The sequence below is a fragment of the Bactrocera dorsalis genome, chromosome 2, assembly GCF_023373825.1.
Source record: "Bactrocera dorsalis isolate Fly_Bdor chromosome 2, ASM2337382v1, whole genome shotgun sequence".
Classification (NCBI taxonomy): Eukaryota; Metazoa; Arthropoda; class Insecta; order Diptera; family Tephritidae; genus Bactrocera; species Bactrocera dorsalis.
The window spans coordinates 100,622,958-100,641,254 of NC_064304.1; the positions used below are offsets into that span (position 1 = coordinate 100,622,958).

At 37.4% G+C, this 18,297-nt stretch overlaps 3 protein-coding genes across 4 annotated transcripts in view; 1 reads left to right on the plus strand and 2 right to left on the minus strand.

Moving 5' to 3' along the window:
- The window catches only part of LOC105226062 (protein CREBRF homolog), a 70,911-nt gene extending 57,102 nt beyond the window's left edge, over positions 1-13,809 (minus strand). Inside the window, exon 1 of one of the 2 annotated variants that reach the window (XM_019990186.3) lies at positions 13,658-13,809. The gene's annotated coding sequence lies outside the window, so the exon portion shown is untranslated. Of the gene's footprint in view, positions 1-819; positions 1,175-13,657 lie in introns of those variants that run through there. The other variant, XM_049449052.1, reaches the window with a different exon arrangement.
- Positions 13,810-14,024: 215 nt separating this feature from the next.
- LOC105226061 (BUD13 homolog) lies at positions 14,025-16,430 on the minus strand. The gene is made up of 2 exons (XM_011204810.4): positions 14,261-16,430; positions 14,025-14,197 (listed from the first exon to the last, which is right to left on the minus strand). Exon 1 carries the CDS (start codon positions 16,327-16,329, stop codon positions 14,263-14,265), a length of 2,067 nt encoding a protein of 688 aa, XP_011203112.2. The 5' UTR covers positions 16,330-16,430; the 3' UTR covers positions 14,025-14,197; positions 14,261-14,262.
- A 324-nt stretch (positions 16,431-16,754) lies between these two features.
- LOC105226060 (mucin-5AC) overlaps positions 16,755-18,297 on the plus strand; it is a 222,764-nt gene continuing 221,221 nt past the window's right edge. The window contains exon 1 of the mRNA XM_049448617.1: positions 16,755-16,972. The gene's annotated coding sequence lies outside the window, so the exon portion shown is untranslated. The remainder of the gene's footprint in view (positions 16,973-18,297) is intronic.

Here is an 18,297-nt window from a genome sequence, read left to right on the forward strand (position 1 = left end):
TTTATGCATTGATTTTGAAAAAGATTAAATTTTCTTTTAACAATTATTTAGTTCTGTAATTTAAATTAATTTTATTAAAGTAATTAATTTTGTTAATTAAGGTTTTTCATATCGATAATTTATGAATCGAATTTGAAAAATATTACCCTTTTTAACATTTATTTAGTTTTGTAATTTAAATTGATTTAATTAATGTAATTAATTTTGTTAATTAATTAATTTTACATTGATAATTTATGCATTGAAAAATTTGAAAAAGATTAATTTTTTACATTTATTTAGTTTTGTAATTTAAATTGATTTAATTAAGGTAATTCATTTTGTTAATTACATAATTTTATATTTATAATTTATGCACTGAATTTGAAAAATATTACATTTTTTTAACAATTATTTAGTTTACTAAATTAGTTTAATTATGGTAATTATTTTTGTTAATTAAGTAATTTTATATTGAATTAATTTTTTAAAGATTTGTTTAGTTTTCTTATTTAGTTTATTTTAATTAAGATAATTAATTTTGTTAATTAAGTAATTTTAAATTTCAAAATAATTTAGATTCAGATTGATTGGAAATATAAAAAATATTTCAACTGAATCAAACATTATCTTCATTATATTCGCTTATTCAATTTTTCTTAATTAAATTCGAAAATGAATTAAAGGCAGTTTTTCTAATATATTATACATAACTTAATTTAATAAAATTTATTAATAATTTCTCTAATAATTATATAAAACTCTAATTAAGTCTACATTGTTAATATTTCTTCTATAGTTTTATAAATATTTAAATTTTTGTAAAGCATCACAACTCACCGTCTTATAAACTGAGTCCCTAGCACCAAGAAATGGTTCATTAAAACTCGTCCAACAAAAAATAACAAACTTGCTTCAATAAAACTGGCGAATAATAACAAGTCAACAAGTAAACAAAAACGTTCGTAGAACATAAGCGGCCGGAACAAGTTCCCTCCAAACCGGCTGTGAACACAAGCACCTAAACCAATCAGGTACCACAAAAACTAACGACAATCGGAGCGTACAACTACACTACTACACGTTAGGATTGCGCGACGCGAGTCCCTATCAACGAAGCAAAACAACCGCACACTACGCGAGGACACAACAAAAACGTAAACATCCGACTCCGTTGGATTGCACTCGAAAACTGTGTCAGCGCTCAGGGCAGCAATGCTCAGGAAGCTAAGAATTTCACCAACAAGCATTGTCAGCAATCGAGGAAATGCAACCACCACTTTGCTTCAGGACTTTCAGGTTGTACGCTGCTTTGGTGAGCGTGTGCGCGTCTCCCCCTCGCCTTGTGCTTAACGCTCGGCGCGCACTCACTGCAGAAATAACTGGTCGATGAAGCACAACAAGTCCTTGCTTTCCTTGTGCTTTAAGAAGTTGTAGAGTAATAGCGAGCACTAAATGAACGCCAACAACAGGAAAAGAAGTAATCATACAACTCAAACACAGATAAATCAAAACAAGCAGTGGAGGAAGAAGAAGAAACAGTGGAAGAGACAAAATATATAAATTCACTGAAACATACCCTTATGGCGAATTGACAATTCAAGGATTTCTTATGATTTTCTAAAAAGGCAAAAGCCAATTGAGTAGACGAAGGCCACAAGGGGAACTTTGAAGGCAGAAGCGAAGGTGAAGCTGAGCCACAACGTTGCAAGTCCTTGTGTATGTGAATTTCCATTGAAACATACAACTAACCCTCTTTCATCGTTTTGATTGCTTGTCTTCCTCCCGGGCGCCGCGCATCCTTGCTCGGCAGCTCGTTAAATGCCAGCAAACAGTGCCGACACGAATGGCGAAGGGTGGAAAAGCATTTGTTGAATGCTTGAAGGTCTCATCTAAAGAACACAATCATAGCAACAGGAGGAAAAAATTTGCGATAGTAAATCATTTGGAATTTATATGTACATATACACATTGTCTGCCCGATGAAGTTGGTTTTTATTAAAACGAGAAAGTGCTTTTCTTGGCAGTACAGTTAAGGAAACTACACAATTTGGGGTTTCAGCTTTGGCATAGTTACAAGAGAAGAGACATTACAGTGTCCTAGAGCTTAAAACTTAGATAATTAAACAATGTCTCAGAGTACACCTAAACACATACGAACATTATTTCCGAAGAAGAAAAATTAAGGAATAGGTCCCTTATTCTCACTTCTAAGAAGTATACGTAATTTAATGCATTGTCTTAAAGCTTTGGAGAGTGGCGAATCGAAGAAGCAGCTAACGGCTAAATTAAAAGTGTACAAAATACAGCTTGTGCAAGAACTGGAGTCGCTCGAAGCGAACATCACTTCGCTTTGTGGGCTCTTGAAAAGATCCAAGAAGATCCGACGTTTTCCAGTCAAATTTTTCTCAGCGATGAGGCCAATTTTTGGCTCAGGGGTATGTAAACAAGCGAATTTGCTGCATTTGGGACGAAGAGCAATCTGACGAGATTCAAGAGCTGCCATTTCATCTAGAAAAAATAATGGTTTGGTGTGGTTTATGGGCCGATGGAATCATTGGTCCATATTTCTTTAAAAATTATGCCGGTGAGAACGTTACCGTCAATGGGGATCATTATCGCGTCATGATAACCGACTATTTGATGACTGAAACTGAAGCTCGCGATCTCGGCGACATTTGGTTTCAACAAGACGGCGGATAGTTTTCGTGGAAATACAAATCAAGACCACCAGTATCTACCTTACTTAATACGATAAGCTTCAAAATAAACAGCAGAAGAACGGACACTGAGTTAGCTAGAAAAGATAATATATGAAAAAATTTTAAAGTATAGTTCTGTCTTCAATTTATTTGTGAATGTTCCACTGTACTAATATGTATATTGGCATTATACAAGTATGTGGAACATAAATTTATAGAGGAGTTGAGTCATTCTACAGGCACAGTACAGTGTTCGTACTCTATGGGATAAGGATAGAGCACTTACACCTCTCTATTATGGCGATGGATGCCATACATATATTTATGAGTAAATACCAAAATTTCCTAGGTGCAGGTAATAAATAATGAGATTTAATCGTTTTGTGCGCCTATACTACTAAGCTATGAGGCCATTTCAAGTACATTCAGAGTCTTCCATTTTTAGGAGGAATGTTAGAAATCTTATGATCTCTTTACCGACAATTATTAAACACCGGATGGAGCCATAGAGCTTTAATTGGTAACTTATAAGATTTTCTTTCATAATTCAACTTCTACCTTGAAATTCACACCTTTAATCATCCAGGAGTGCTAGTTGGAAGTGAAAGATTAAACTGGCCTGATATGTAGATGGAGCTACTAGAATCAAATCCATATGATTTTTGAATTAAAATTCAAACGGCACGTGTATATATTTGGTGGCTGTCGGATCATTAGTTTGAGAATTATATCGCTGAATTGAGCACCGAAGACGGTGAATACAGTGGACGTCAAAAAGAGGTTATTACTGAAGAAAACATCAAAAAAGTCCACAAAATAATTTCTGATGACCGTAAAATGAAGTTGTTCAAGATAGCAGGGACTCTAAAGATGTAAACTGGACGTGTACATCGTATTATTCACAAATATTTGGGTATAAGAAAGCTCTGTGCAAAGCGTGTGCTGCCCGAGCTTACTTTTGACCAAAAAACAACGGCGAGTTGATGCTTTGGCTCAGTGTTTAAAGATGTTCAAGCGTAACAAATCCGAGTTTTTGAGTCGATATGAGACAATGGATGAAACATGGCTCTATCATTTCACTCCGAAGTCCAATCGATAATCAACCGAGTGAACTGCACAAATGAGCCCGCTCCAAAGCGTGGAAAACCCAACAGTCGGCTGTCAAGGTTTGTACAATTGACTGGGCCTTTTCGTGAGATAATACGTTCAACAAATCTAGTTTTTAATAAATCGATTGTGATATTCGCTGTGTGGCCGTCCTGTTAGAACCATATATTGTCCAAGACTACATCATCCAATTCAGGCCAAAAATATTCGGTTATCATTGAGCGGTAGCGATTCCCATTCACAGTAACATGCCGGTTTTGATCATCACGATAGAAGTACGGCCCAATAACGCCGCCGACCCATACACTGCATCAAACCGTAATTTTTTCGGGATACAATGGTGACTCATGGAGTACGTGTGGATTGCGGTCTGACCAATAAAGCGTATTTGGTTATTGGCAATGCCATTCAGCCAGAAATGAGCCTCATCGCTGAAGATGATTTTTCGATGAAAATCCGGATAATTTTCAAGTTGTTGCTCAGCCCAATTCACGAACATACGACGATTCTGGTGGTCAAGCGGCTTCAGTTCTTGCGTCAATTTGATCTTGTAAGGATGTAGGCCAAGATCTTTTCGCGAAATTCGCCACAACGACGTCACAGAGATGCCCAACGCTTGAGAACGACGTGTGAGAGACTGATTTGGGTCTTCCTCAATTGATGCGCTAGCGGCAGCAATATTCTCGACACTACGGGCACTTCTTTGTCTCACTGGCACGGGAACATTTTGTACTGTGCCTGTGGATTCAAATTTTTCTATTAGACAGTCAATTTTTGAACTGATAGAACGATTATGACGACCATAAATTGGACCCACAGTTCTTAAAGTTGAGGCCTCTGACTCCGAACTTCGGCAGTAAATTTTAATACTTTCGTCTCGTTCGATCGCGGGAAGAAAAAAGAGAGAGTTGATAAGTAACAATAAAAAACTGACGGGTGAGCAGCAATTCTTTCGTAACACAGTCAGCCACGTTACTTAATAACCCTACCTCGTACACACATACGCACACATAGACATTTCCACATCTGTGTCTACACATAAATTTTACTAAATAGTAAACTCCACTTACCATTCTCCTCACTTATTTAAGATTTACAACTTTTTGTGCTTTTTACAGCTCGAAACGCTTTGATTTCGCATTTTGCAGCGGATTCGTTGTGCTAAGGAATCCATGCAAACGAACACATATATACACACTTTCTTATATGTATAGATGTATGTATGTATGTATATTAACTTTATGTGAAATCCTATTGTTTTGCAAACAAAGGAGGGAAGAAAATGCCTGTGGGGCAGAGAACATGTTGAACGACAGTCACACACAGGACGCGCGCTTGCGCATAGCATGAACGCTACACACATACAAACACAGTTATATACTTACGAGTAATATCACATACACGTGTATGTATGTATGTATGCATGTATGTAGGTCGCGTTGTGTGTCTTTAAGCAGATCTGAGGACAATGGAGTAGGAACAGCAGCAACAGGATTCACGCACATGTAGCGCGTTGGGCCGAGAGCCTGCCGCCGCACGATCGCTTGCCTAATAAGGAAGATCACTGGCGTACATGCATGGTTGCCTGACTATTGGTGGATGCTACACTATTCTATTTTATTATGATTTTTATTATTTTTGGTCTATTGTTGTGCATTTGTTGTTGTTGTTGGTTGCTGTTTTCAACCTCGCGGCGAAAACTGATTCGCAGCGCCACCGCTTTTCTTTCAACTTAATCCCGACGTAGAGCCGGCGCGTTGAAAAATAATGCAAACAAAGCAACAAAAAGAAAACTCAGCTTAAGCCACGGCAAAAAATGGAAAACATTAAATACAGTAGCGTTAATATTTGTAGAAACACGCATACTCCAGCGACTTATTTGCCTGTAGATCAGTGTATATATAATATGCATGTGTGTGTGTGGCGTGGAAATGCTGCTTCGGCAAGCAAATACAATGTTGCAAAACCCTTTAGACGGCACAACAAAGCGCCGCGAAGAAGAACAAGAGCAAAACAAATAAAAGCAAAAACTATAGTTCCTTAGTGACTGCCTACTTATGCTCGCGCCATTGACATTTAAATGAGGAAAATCATCGGGAAATTTGAATGCAGCCAACCCACTTGGCAACTGCTCAAAGGGTGCCCCCGAACAAAAGCATATTAGACATGCAGAAGAAATGCAGAAAAAAAATGATTAACAAAAAGTGGTCGCAAGAAGGGGTCCGTATTTTTTCTTGAGTACTTTCTTTCTTTTCGCTTTCACATGTGCGCTTACAAATTATCATAATTTGGCATTATGCTTATTGCTCGCGCTGCCGCCGTGACTCACGTTCGTTTGGGGAGTGGCCACAATGCAGCCAGTCAGGCAGACGCCGTCGCGACATTCAAGAAATGCTTCCCACTGTGCCCGCTCGCAACTCCACGGCGAAGGGGTGTGTGCATTGATTTATGTTATAGGTTTTCCTAGTTTCTTCTAAACTGCATTTTGCATCTCATTACTTGCGAAATCTTGACGGCAATCAATATCGGGAGAAAATTCATATTTATTGCAAACCGCTGTGCTGCCGCGGGGCTTGAAACGATAAAAATAAATGTGTTACGGAATTCTGAAAACCACAAGTAATGATTTGCATACAATCTTATTAGAGGTTATGTTTGGTTATGAAATATTTGTTTTGAATGTTTTTAATTGCGAAGGGAGTGGTACAGTGTTCTGCAAGAGGGGGATATAGTACAAATGAAAAGAGAGTTAAAATTTGGATTTGTATTAGGTGCACAAAGATGGGATTTTTGGAACAATGGTTGGTAAATTCAGCCCCGCGAGGAAACATCCCCAATGGGTTGAGGCTGATCGATCTCGCCGGGGCCCGAAATATAGGGTTTGTCCGGAAAGTAATAGAACTGATTCGAAAAAAAATTTATTGAACCAATCGTTACAATTCTTTAACAACTTTCAAAGTAGGCTCCTGCTGCGTCGATGCAGCGCTGCCAGCGCGATTGCCAAGCATTGAAGGCGTCATGGAAGGCATTTTTCGGAATAGCCTTGAAAGCCGAGATGCATGCTGCTTGAATCCCCTCTGTCGTCTCAAAATGCTTGCCTTTCATCGGCCTATTCAGACAAGGAAACAAAAAATTCCGTGGGGCCACATCTGAACTGTAGGGCGGCTGCGAAAGCGTTGGGATGCCGGCCTTAGTTAGGTAGCTCTTTACAAGAAAAGCGGTGTGAGCCGGGGCGTTGTCGTGGTTCAACTTCCAATCGGCTTCGATGTCTTGTCGGACCCGATTGACTCTTCGTTTGAATCTCTTGAGGACTTCCACGTAAAACTTGGTGTTGACGGTTTGTCCAGGAGGAACAAATTCATGGTGGGCGAAGCCTTTGATGTCAAAAAAGACAATGAGCAGCATTTTCCCTCTGGCCTTCGGTCTTCAACAGCGACCTCTCCTCGGCTCGCCAAAAAGGCCTGGTGTACCGCAACACACCACTTCTTGTTAAAGCAAGATCTGGGTAAACCTGCTTGATCATATCAAACGTCTCTGTCACAGATTTGCCGAATTTCACACAGAACCACCTCAACTCTACCGAACGCTGCATTTTCGGCTTGCACCACTCACAGAAACACGTCTCGCAAAAATTTTTGTCTTGACTCTCCAGGTGCTCCGAGACATCTGTCCAGGCGCTCGTTTGTTAGCTAGAAACGCCCTCTATCGTATCCTACCGCTGGTATGATGTCGTGTCTTGTCGTTGTGGAGAGAAAACAGACTGCTTAACTCGCAACGTTACAATCGACCACAACACGTGCGGGATGGGATAACCACCGAGGGTTGAAGAGGAAAGCGAGACGCATTTACAGATAAAAGAGAGAGAGAGACCGAAATGAAAGAAGAAACGATTGATGGATTCAGCAGCTGGTGGTGATCGATTTTCATATATCCAAAACGTGATAAGCTTAACCTTAACTTAATATCTAATAACCTATGTATAAATTTCTCAGATCTAAAGCCAAATGGATACAGTCCATTTACGTTGTTGACGGTGGCCGTTAAGATTTCGTGATTCCGAGGTTTTGTAGAATAAGTCCACTAACGTTGGGGTATCACCTTTCTTGTGGATTGTGAGCAAGCTGTCCAGTCAGTTCTTTCCCGTCTACACCCTTGTGACCTAGGTGAGGAGTACTTGGTTGTGAACTGATAGACTATTCAGCCGTTCTTTCGTGAAATCCAGTTGGCTATCGCTGAATATGGCGATACTTTCATGGCGATGCTTGCGTGGAAGGTTTATCTCTACACGGATTTATAGCCTAGACTTCTGCTTAGAAAATGCTCGGAAAGAGTCCCATAAATATGGAAAGAGTCCCATAAATATGGAAAGTTTGGTAAGAGGTTCTGCGATGTTGGTGTAGGTGCCTTCAGACGTATTCGAGCCACTAGTGTAAAACTTAATAGAGCTATCCCTTAGCATGAGGTCAAATTTGGAGTTATTCAATTTAGCCTTACTTTTCTTCTTAGTAAAGTTCACCCTTTCGTAATACTGTCCGGTGTTCCAGCACTTATGGCCTGTTCAAAGAATTTCTCATCATCGATGGCTCGCAGTCAGAAATTAATATGTATTTTATTGAAGTGTATTTCGATGTAAAAGTAGTCTCTGCAACACAAATTTTCTACAATAACCTCAATCTCAGCACGTATTATTTTCTCCCAAAGAACACTCTTAAATTACCCCAATTTAGAAGGGGGAAAACATAGTTGAACTTAGAATGCCGCACTTCCTTGCATAGGTAAAAGAAAGCTTAAAGAACAATTTCTAAGAATTTTGACATTTTGAACTCAATACAACAACACTCCCCGACAGTTTTGACATCACTGAAGTGGCGAAATGATCAAAACAAAAGTTAATTGAGGCAAGATTAATGATACACTTTCTTAATGAAAGTTTTCTTAATTATTGTTGTTGTAAAGTCTAGTAACTATATATTTCAACAACAACTAATGATGGGGCATAAATCATAAATTAGCGTGCATAAATGCATAAGTAGACAAAAAGTAGTGATTTTAACGCAAACCAGCCGAACCGGTTAGAGCGATGTGAGCGGAGAAGAGAAGCGCAGCACAAGGAGGACGTCATTACATATAGCTGGCTTTGTGACATGCTTAAGGAGAGTGCCTTTCATCTTACAATTAGGATGAGGCGAAAACTTGTCCACTCCTGAAGAAAAAAATTTAGATACGGCTTTCATTTACAACAACACAATAGTCGCGCTCTAAAGACACACAAAAGCAGAAACTATTCATAAACTAAGCTCTTCTATACACATGTGTAGGTTTGTAAGACATCGGTCAGCTGAGGTGCAAATATGGTGAAGTGAAGGACAAGAGATTTATTTGCACGTGTTCAAATTAGCAGAACCAGTTTTCAAAGGACTTTTCGTGATAAATTTGAGGGAAATCGCGTTTACATGCCAGCACTGTGGCTATTGTTTAAGCTGCGAGAAAAGCCATGAGGCAGAGCACACTCGAAGCACAGGGGTGAATTACATAATTTCGTATTGAAGGGACTTGCAGTAAATGTAAGGATAAAGCAATTGTAATTTGAATTGAAAATGAATATAAAAAGCATAAAGAAAATTCCTATACAAAGCACACAACTTTACGTACCTTATACAAACATACAGACATTCATATATATAAATATATATCTGTAGTACATAGTACATTTTCTTGGCTTAAGCTCTTCAAGAACAATGATCATAATTTGGAAGCTTGTGCTGCATTGTTGGGCCGTACTGTACTCTCCACACTCGGATTGCGCGAATCAATTGTCGTAAATACTATAAATTCTTGGAGTGATCGCCGCATAGCTATACACACTTGGCAATGTTGTTAGTGTTTGCCGAGTTTCTCTTATTTATTTCTTATATCTTTGGAAATTTTACATTAAAGCAGGGTGTAAAGCAATTAAAACCACCACCAAGGGATAGGTAAAGTTCTTAGCTCGTACTGATGTAGAAAATACCACCAACACCTTTACAACTACAATGCAAGTCGAAGACAGAAATTCGTATTCTAATTACATCTGAAAATGGGGTGGCACGAAAGTACTCTTATTTTTTTTATAGAAAAGCGAGGTCTAATCGGAAATCTAGATAGGCTGTTACTTTTCAGAGAAGACACAGCACTTGCACATAAGTGGCTCGAGATATCTTTTGTGGTTATTTTTAGGCCCTGAACAAAGTTAAAAAAAAGACCCCACAATCTGCGCCAACTACCGTAGGATAAGCCTCCTCAACATCGCATATAAGATTCTACCAAGCATATTGGATGAAAGATGAAAGAAAGTCCAGCGTCAACAAATTGATAGGACCTTATCAGTGCGGTTTTAGGCCTGGAAAATCAACAACTGCCAGATATTCACCATGTCAACGCGGCTACGCAGGCTAGGTCATGTTGTGCGAATGGATGAAAACACTCCAACTCCAGCAGAGGAAGAGGAAGACCTGCACTCCTTTGGAGAGATCAGACCTGCCTGAACTTAGTATCTCGAAAATTACGAAAAGAAGAAACGAGTGGCATGCTGTTAAGCTTCTTCATTTGACAAGATAGGCTTAAGGCCCTTGCATCCATTTACGTGGACAGGGGTCACATAACCTCAATACCGATGAGAAGGTTCCTGGAATTCATCAGAGCGCTGGGCTTTTGGGAATGCTTGTGATGGAGGAGATGGGGAATTAGGGAGATGGGGAGAGGGGTGTTCGCTGGGCATACAAAGAAGTCGTTAGAGTCGTGAACTCTCTGCACGTTGGACATATATTTGGTATGTCACGGTCGATTCTGGATAAGCGGGAGTTTAATCTCCTACAGTATTCTGAACGAAATTGCGCAAGGGTCACTCTAGATTCTCGGAGCAACTCGAAGTCATCGTCTCTAATGGGTGATGGTTTGACTCCAGGTAGGCCATTTAGTGAGAGAGAGTTGTTGAACGTATTGATGGCTCCACTGTGAATGACTGTCAGTGCATATCGCAATGTTGTCGTTGTAATCAAGGAAAGGCCTTCTGATGTTTCTAGTAGGCGGCTTCGCTTCAAGCAGACGATTGCCGGGATGGTTTATGTCAAAACAAGATACTTCAAACTTTAGTGAGAATTTAATCGTTTCCCAGAACAACGGTTCTACTTTATCGGAATTGACTTGAATTTTATCCGGCCAAGGGCTGTACTTTCGGAGATCTAAACTCGTTTGGATCGGTAAGTTTTAGAATAAAATTTTTGGAATTGAAATTATTGCCAAAATTACCAAAGGTGTTGAGATATATTTCGGTTTCCAGGATAATCGGGCCTTAGTAACCAGAACTGACTCGAATTCTTATCCGGCCAAAGACTGTCAACTCGGCACCATACCACAAAATTCCATCAGACAACAATATACTTATTTCTGTGTGATGTTTATTTTCACTAGTCGATTTCATACAGGGTGGTCGCAAAAATAAAGAGCGAATTCTGTTTATAATTTTGTTTTTGGATTACCGAAATCACTTTTATGAATTCGAAGGCACACCATAACTCTTACCCTTGTGAAGAAGCATGTTCTAATTATAATAATAAACAACACCAGAAAAATACATGCCCTAATATGTATGTATGTACACATGTTTACAATTGTTGCGGGAAAATCTTAATATATTTACACTCCTGCTGTTTAAGCGCTTTTCTAGCAACAATGCATCGCCTCCTCTTGCACCTCCTCCTACCATTTTTCATAATTAATAATACGCAATCATGAAAAGCTGAGGCGAAATTAAAAATTTTGGGCAAATACAGTATACTCTCGAAAAGTAAATTCTCAGAAAGTAAATAATCGCGGAAAAGTAAATCACTTTTAAGATTACACATGCACCTCGAAAAAGTAAATATTTTAATTTACTTTTCAGAGAATGTGATAAAAAATTCGAAACGAAGCAAGCAGCGTTTTTTACGATGTTGCAAAAACACTTACTCTCTTGTTTATCGCGTCTGTTTAGTAAATAAACTTTGAGATATGTACATATGTAAATGGTCAGGAAATATATTGCAAAAGAAAAAAAACAAAAGAATATTCAAAATTTTTTCTCTTCATAATAAATACATATGTTTTTCATGTAAATCCATATGTTTTATTGAAGCAAATAAATGAATGAATTTTTTAAGTTTAAAAATGCATTTAATATTATAAAAACAGATAATTTATGTATATATTTGGAAAAGTAAATTATTCGAAAAAGTAAATTACCCAAACTACCAATCGATTTACTTTTCGAGAGTATACTGTACTTAGCGTACATACAAACAAGCGTACTTAGCAATACATACATATAAAAGCAAGCCCCCTGCGGTTCGCTTACTGCTAGGAATCTATATTACATAAAATCAATAGTTTAAATTTCAAAATACTTGCGTTGAGTTTATACACACATACATACATATGTACGCATGTGCCTGGAAAACAAGCAAACTCACTTAGAACTGGCGCCCAGTTTAAGTACGAGTATCAGTAAGTTCAGACATTCCAACAGTCTACAAAAACTCTTAGTGTAAATTCTTAGACTAGTTTTGACTTTGGGGTTTACCATATGATGTCAAAGAACTTTTAGAGGTGAAATACCAAATATATGCACAAGCATTTGTCGCTGACGTAATACTTAAAATACCAAGCAACAATTGTTGTCATAATGTAACTGTGACGTCAACTGTTCTGTGAGGGCAGCAACAACAAACGTTTACATACAAAATTAAATAGCAAAACTACTTTAAAAGCACAACTATAGTTGAGTGAGCAGATGTTGCCTCAGTGCTGTAGTTGTATGAGTGGGCCTGATAAACATTAGAATTTGTTCAAATATTGTAAATTTCGTATTTTTTTTGTGTTTACTACTTATGTTACAGTCACATAAATGTATTTCGGATGTGACGAGTTGAAGGAACGAATTCATGGTCAGAATGTAAAGAGTGTGAAACAATTAATAAAACAACACAGCCAAGGGTAGGAGAAGGTAAAGGGCTGCGCTCGCACTCGCTAATAACAAGAATCCCACGATATGTACAACTATAGCAAAAACAATAACAATTTATAAGACAGTAGTAGATTTAAAAGAGAATAAACTAAATTAAACAAACTGAATATACTTATGTACATATGTGTATGAAATATATAAAACATTTAGCAAGTCATCAGTTAACGAATATAAAATAGAAATGAGTGAGATACATAGTCGCGCACATCAACGAACTTTAACAGCAAAGTCAAGTTGAAGTCAAGTTCATGGCAAACAGAGTATTTGAAGTCACAAAAGCTAAACATGCGCACATAATACTTACCATATTTAAAGGCAATCATCTCAAACATTATAAACGCTTGGAAGATTAAAGCACGGATGGTTAAATAACTGATTAAAAACAAGCAAAAATCTATCAAAATTTTGAATTCCTTTAAGATGAGAACAATATAAACTCAAAACATAATAGATATTAGTTCTAATGCAAGCACTATCTTACCAAAATATTATAAAATGCCTCAATTGGATATTAAATCAGCATTAGAGGCGAACAAAAAATAAACTTATTTAAAGTTTTTTGGTTGCATTCTAAAATTTGTGGTAAGTTGGTTAAACAACGTCTAATAAGAAGGTTCTGTTTTTTGTATCTGCCTACATATTTGCTTCCAAGTAAGTATCCAAACAACTCAGTGTAATAATCAAGTGGAAATATATTTAGCTACCTGGAGCAAACAACCACCTTCATCAAGTCCCTTAAATTGTACACAAACATACCATCAATTCCAGAACTGTTCAAAACAAAGCGTGTAAATGTGTATAAATTTCCTTGCTGTCTTCGTCTACTTACCAATTGCACAATGTATTGCTTTTAATGAAATGTTTTAAACGTTTTCTATATCTCAAGCACAAATGTTTATACAAATTAAAGCACTATATTTCACGACTATATTTGCAGATATAAAACAACTGGCACATAATCACAATAAGAACCAACTGTTGTTGTTTTATTGTTTAGTACGTCCATTTTGAACGCTGCTTTATCTCGCTTTTTATTTTGGTTCTTCGGCTTTCAGCGCCAATTTGGAGTTATCGATAACAACTATTATCGACCAATGCAACGGGTAGAGTTGCATGCAATTGTTTAACAAAATGAAAAATTAAATGAAAAAAAAATTAACTAAAGCAAACATTTCTTAAAAAAACCTTCAAGAAAATTTTACATATAACGGCAGTAGATGTATTTGCGCAATAAATAATTTTATTCTCAAATATTTTGTTTTTATTTTTTGCATTTAAGAAATATAAGTTTAAAACAGCAATATGGAATGTCCACTTTACTGAATCTTGGTCTTTGATGCCAGAATTATATTGCCCCGCAAACGTCACACTGAAATTAAAGACACATTATTTTTTGTAAAATAAACCACTCGCTTGCTTATGCTATGCTCACCTTCACATGTCCTCCACACTGTAAAGATATGCTTCTACTTGAAGCGCACGTTTCTCATTTTGTACATCAAACCATTTCTTTTCAAAACCATTCGACCTGTCAACGCCATCCCACCTATAACCGGGACGTATACCGAAACGATTTTCTGGATAGGAGCCTTTGTACTTGGGTATTTCGGCCAAAGATCCCTCCTCCTTTTGACGCTCCTTTTTCTTCTTTCGCATATACTCCAACATTGGATCTTCAGCGCGCTCTTGGTCTCGTAGAAAATTATCCAAATCTTTGTCGTTCTCATAGCGCGCCAAGGGTTTACTACCTTCGTAGTTCTCAGCTTCAGTCCGTTGTCGATACTCTTCAACTTGCTTCAAACCTTTGCCCCAACGATCATATTTCTCTTTTTTCTTGCGCTCATGTTCTTCTTTTCGTCTCCGCACCTCAGGGTCTTCTGCCTCAGCGTCACGTGCACGTTGTCCCTTTCGTCCCGTGCTACGTACCCGCACCTCAGCATCCCGGCCAGATACTTCTTTAGACATTTCATTGTACATGCGTTCCTCTCTGCGGCGACGTTCTTCCGTTTCATGTGTTAGTGCTTTTGCATCTTGCAGACCAGCTTTCTTACCATCAAGCGTTTTAGTTGCTTTTGGCTTATGTGTAGGTGGTGGAGATTCGCTAGCTCTCTGTTCTATCTTAGACCACCGACTATGTTTTTGTGGCGGCGAAGATGAGCGCTCTTTTTTCACAGCAACTTGACGTACTCTTGATGGTGATTGTTTTGGCGAAACTTTTTCACGTTTTATACGAGGTGGTGAAAAGCTTTTTTGGCGCTTACCATCGTAACGTCTTGGAGGCGATTGATCACTTGAATTTCTTCCGTTTCTCTTAGTAGGTGAAATACTTCGCTTTCTACTTTTTTGTAAATCCTTTCGCCTTGGTGGGGACTGATCAGAGGATGAATTCCGCTTATTACGACGCTGTGGGCTCAAATCAACGCTTCTACTTCTACTTTTTCGACTTTTTGTGAGTTTTTTGGTTTCTTTTCTAGGCGGGCTTTGGTCAGAACTGGAAGATCTATCCACATGCTTTCGATTAGATCGATTTATTTCTCTATAAGGTGAACCATACTTTCCTTTGGACGAGACTTTTTGTGGTGATCGACTTCTTCTCGAATTTGGGCGATATCCAACTGAGAAATTGTTTCTCTTATGGCTTTGGTCTGAATGTTGACGTCCATTAAATGTTTCTTTAATTCGATTATCTCTTCTCGGTGGACTTTTATCAGGAGTGCCTTTCCGTCTTCTCTGAGGACTAATGTCAGGAGTGGACTTACGTCTTCTTGGAGGACTTTTATCAGGAGTACCTTTACGCCGTCTCTGCGGACTTTGATCATCATTTCGATTGCATCTTCTAGGTGGACTATTGTCGGGTGTGCGTTGATTTCTACTTCTGTGCGCCTGTTTCGATATGTTTTCTGTTTTTCTTGGTGGGCTTTGATCCGATGAATATCTTCTGTCTTTGTCTATTCGACAATGTGGGGAATGCCGTTTTCTCCTAGATCCACTTTCATCCGGCGATGTATTATTTCTTCTATGCTTACGTGACGCCTTATCGCTATCTTTTCGCCTTTGAGGTGAATTGTCCGGTGTACTCTGATGTAAGTCTATATTTTTATCACGACGTGGCGGTGAAAATTCATCCTTTATTTTACGTTTTATTTGTTTCGGACCCCACAAATCCTCTTGTGGCTTACTATTAAAATTGCTTACATTTTCTTCAACAGGCTCATCCTTCACAACAATGCTGCGCCATTTGGGCGCATTTGCAGCACTGCTAACTTCTTCTATATATTCACCAACAATTTGTGGCGCATCTTCACCGCCTAAAATAAGTTCCTCATCGAATTCCTCTTGCGTTTGATTATAAGCGACATCGTCATCAATGATTTTCACTTTAGCGGCGCCAAACTCCTTCTTATGCTTCTTGTCCTTCTTTTTCTTCTTCACTTTATCGCCGGACAAATATTTTTTTAAATATTCTTTTTGATCAATCTTCGTAGCCGCATGTGAGGACATAATTTGTTGTATATACGAATAATAAATTTATTTTATTAATAAATAAAACGTTTTGAAGTAACAAACAAACAGCTGGTTTGCTGAATTTTATCCGCTCGATAGCTATTCACAATAGAGGCGCACATGTGAATGCCTTTAGCTGTTTTATTACCAGCGACCTCTGCTGTTAATATAATCACATAGAAGTTTGAAACTTTGATAATTTGTTTGAAAAACAATTTTTAAAAATCCGAATTATACCTACATTTGATTTTGATATGTTGAGAAAACCGTTTGGAATTGTTTTTAGCACACGAATTTTATGTATGCTGTGCTTATTGTTTTATTATAATCCTTACATCTTGTCTAATATTACTAACACAGCATAACTTGATAGCACTGTTCGATTATCGGTTTTCAGCACATCAGCCGGTAGTTAAACGTCAAAGTGAAAATGTTAAAAAAGTTCCCGTGATTGCAAGGAAATTGTCTAATTTGAATGATTTGAATTATGTACAGATCTTTCTTTAAAGAATTATATAGTTTGAAATGATTTAACTCTCTTTCCAAGATGTATGTGTTCGTTTTAAGCGAAATGGTGTAATTTCATTTCGTTTAACAAATATGGATATTAATTTCAAAACAATTATGCCTACAGATTTTGGTAAGTACATTTGATTTTAACTAACCTCAAATTTATATTAGAAAAGTATTTAACTTTTTTAATTGAATGGCAGTTATGGATTTGTAGGTTATGATATTAAATTACCTATTGCTAATTCTACCTTCAGCGCCAAGAAGCTGCAAAATTGTTGCGCTTATTAGTCTACTTTCTTATGTTCTAAGCGCGTCCGTTGTTTGTGTGTGCGCTCATAAAGTGAATCGCTCATTAGAAACTATTGCATCAATTAGCGACAAATCAATTTATGTAAATTTAAATTGTCTATTTGTTGTTTGTTGTAATTCACAATTTTCTGTTAGTAATATTGTTCTTACGTTTGCTATTGTTGTAATTTATTTCTTATGGAAATATATACATATGTATTCATATGTACTTAAGTAGATGGATATATATATGCGTATGTACATAAGTATGTACATGTGTACATATATGTATTTATCTAGTTTGGAATGTGGACGCGCATTCATTTACATAATATAGAAACTAGCTGCCCATGCAAATTAGAAAATTGTATATGGAAGTAATTAAAAAGGAAGGCCTCATAACATAGGTGAACGCAGTGCTCCTATTTTGTTAAGAATTGTTACATAATTTTAATGGAATGCATTTGCATATGTACAAACTTGTGATAAATTCTATTGTTTTTTTTTAATATAGCAAAGCTATAATTCTCTCCACAAATGCAAAATAAAAAAGTTTTCATTTTCCATCAATTTATATCGCAGCTACTGTAATAGTCTGAACAATTGCAAATTGCATCGTTGCATTGGACAATAATCCGTGTCTAATTTTGTGAAGACATCTTAGCAAATAGGAAAGTTTTCCATACAATAACTGGATTTTGATGATGATCCCACATCCCAATTCCAACAAATGAGCAACTTCTGGGATATAAAAGGACGTGCGCCAAATTTTAGTTCGTTATCTCAAAAACTAAGGGCCTAATTGGCGTATACCCGATTCATTTACACTACTGTAGCCGTTTTAATGATTTTGTTCGTAATAACCTAATGTATTGGTTGTACAACCTTTACAGGAGCATATTCGTATCTGTGCACATATGCGTTATGTCTTAAGCATATTGTATTTCATTTGGAATTGTTCGAAATTTGGCTGAAATGCCAAACACGTGGCCCACGAAAAAATAATTTCATCATACATACCTATATATGTATGTACATACATACTTATGCACAAACAAGTGCACCCAATTGCCTCGAAATATTTGAAAGGCGCCAACAACTTGGTTTTTGTTGTAAAAGCAATTGAGAGAAAGGCGATAAAAATTTGAAAACAATCAGCATCCT

Coding starts and splice junctions, on each gene's coding strand:
- LOC105226061 (XM_011204810.4), bottom strand. CDS start 16,329: ATGTCCTCACATGCGGCTACGAAGATTGATCAAAAAGAATATTTAAAA.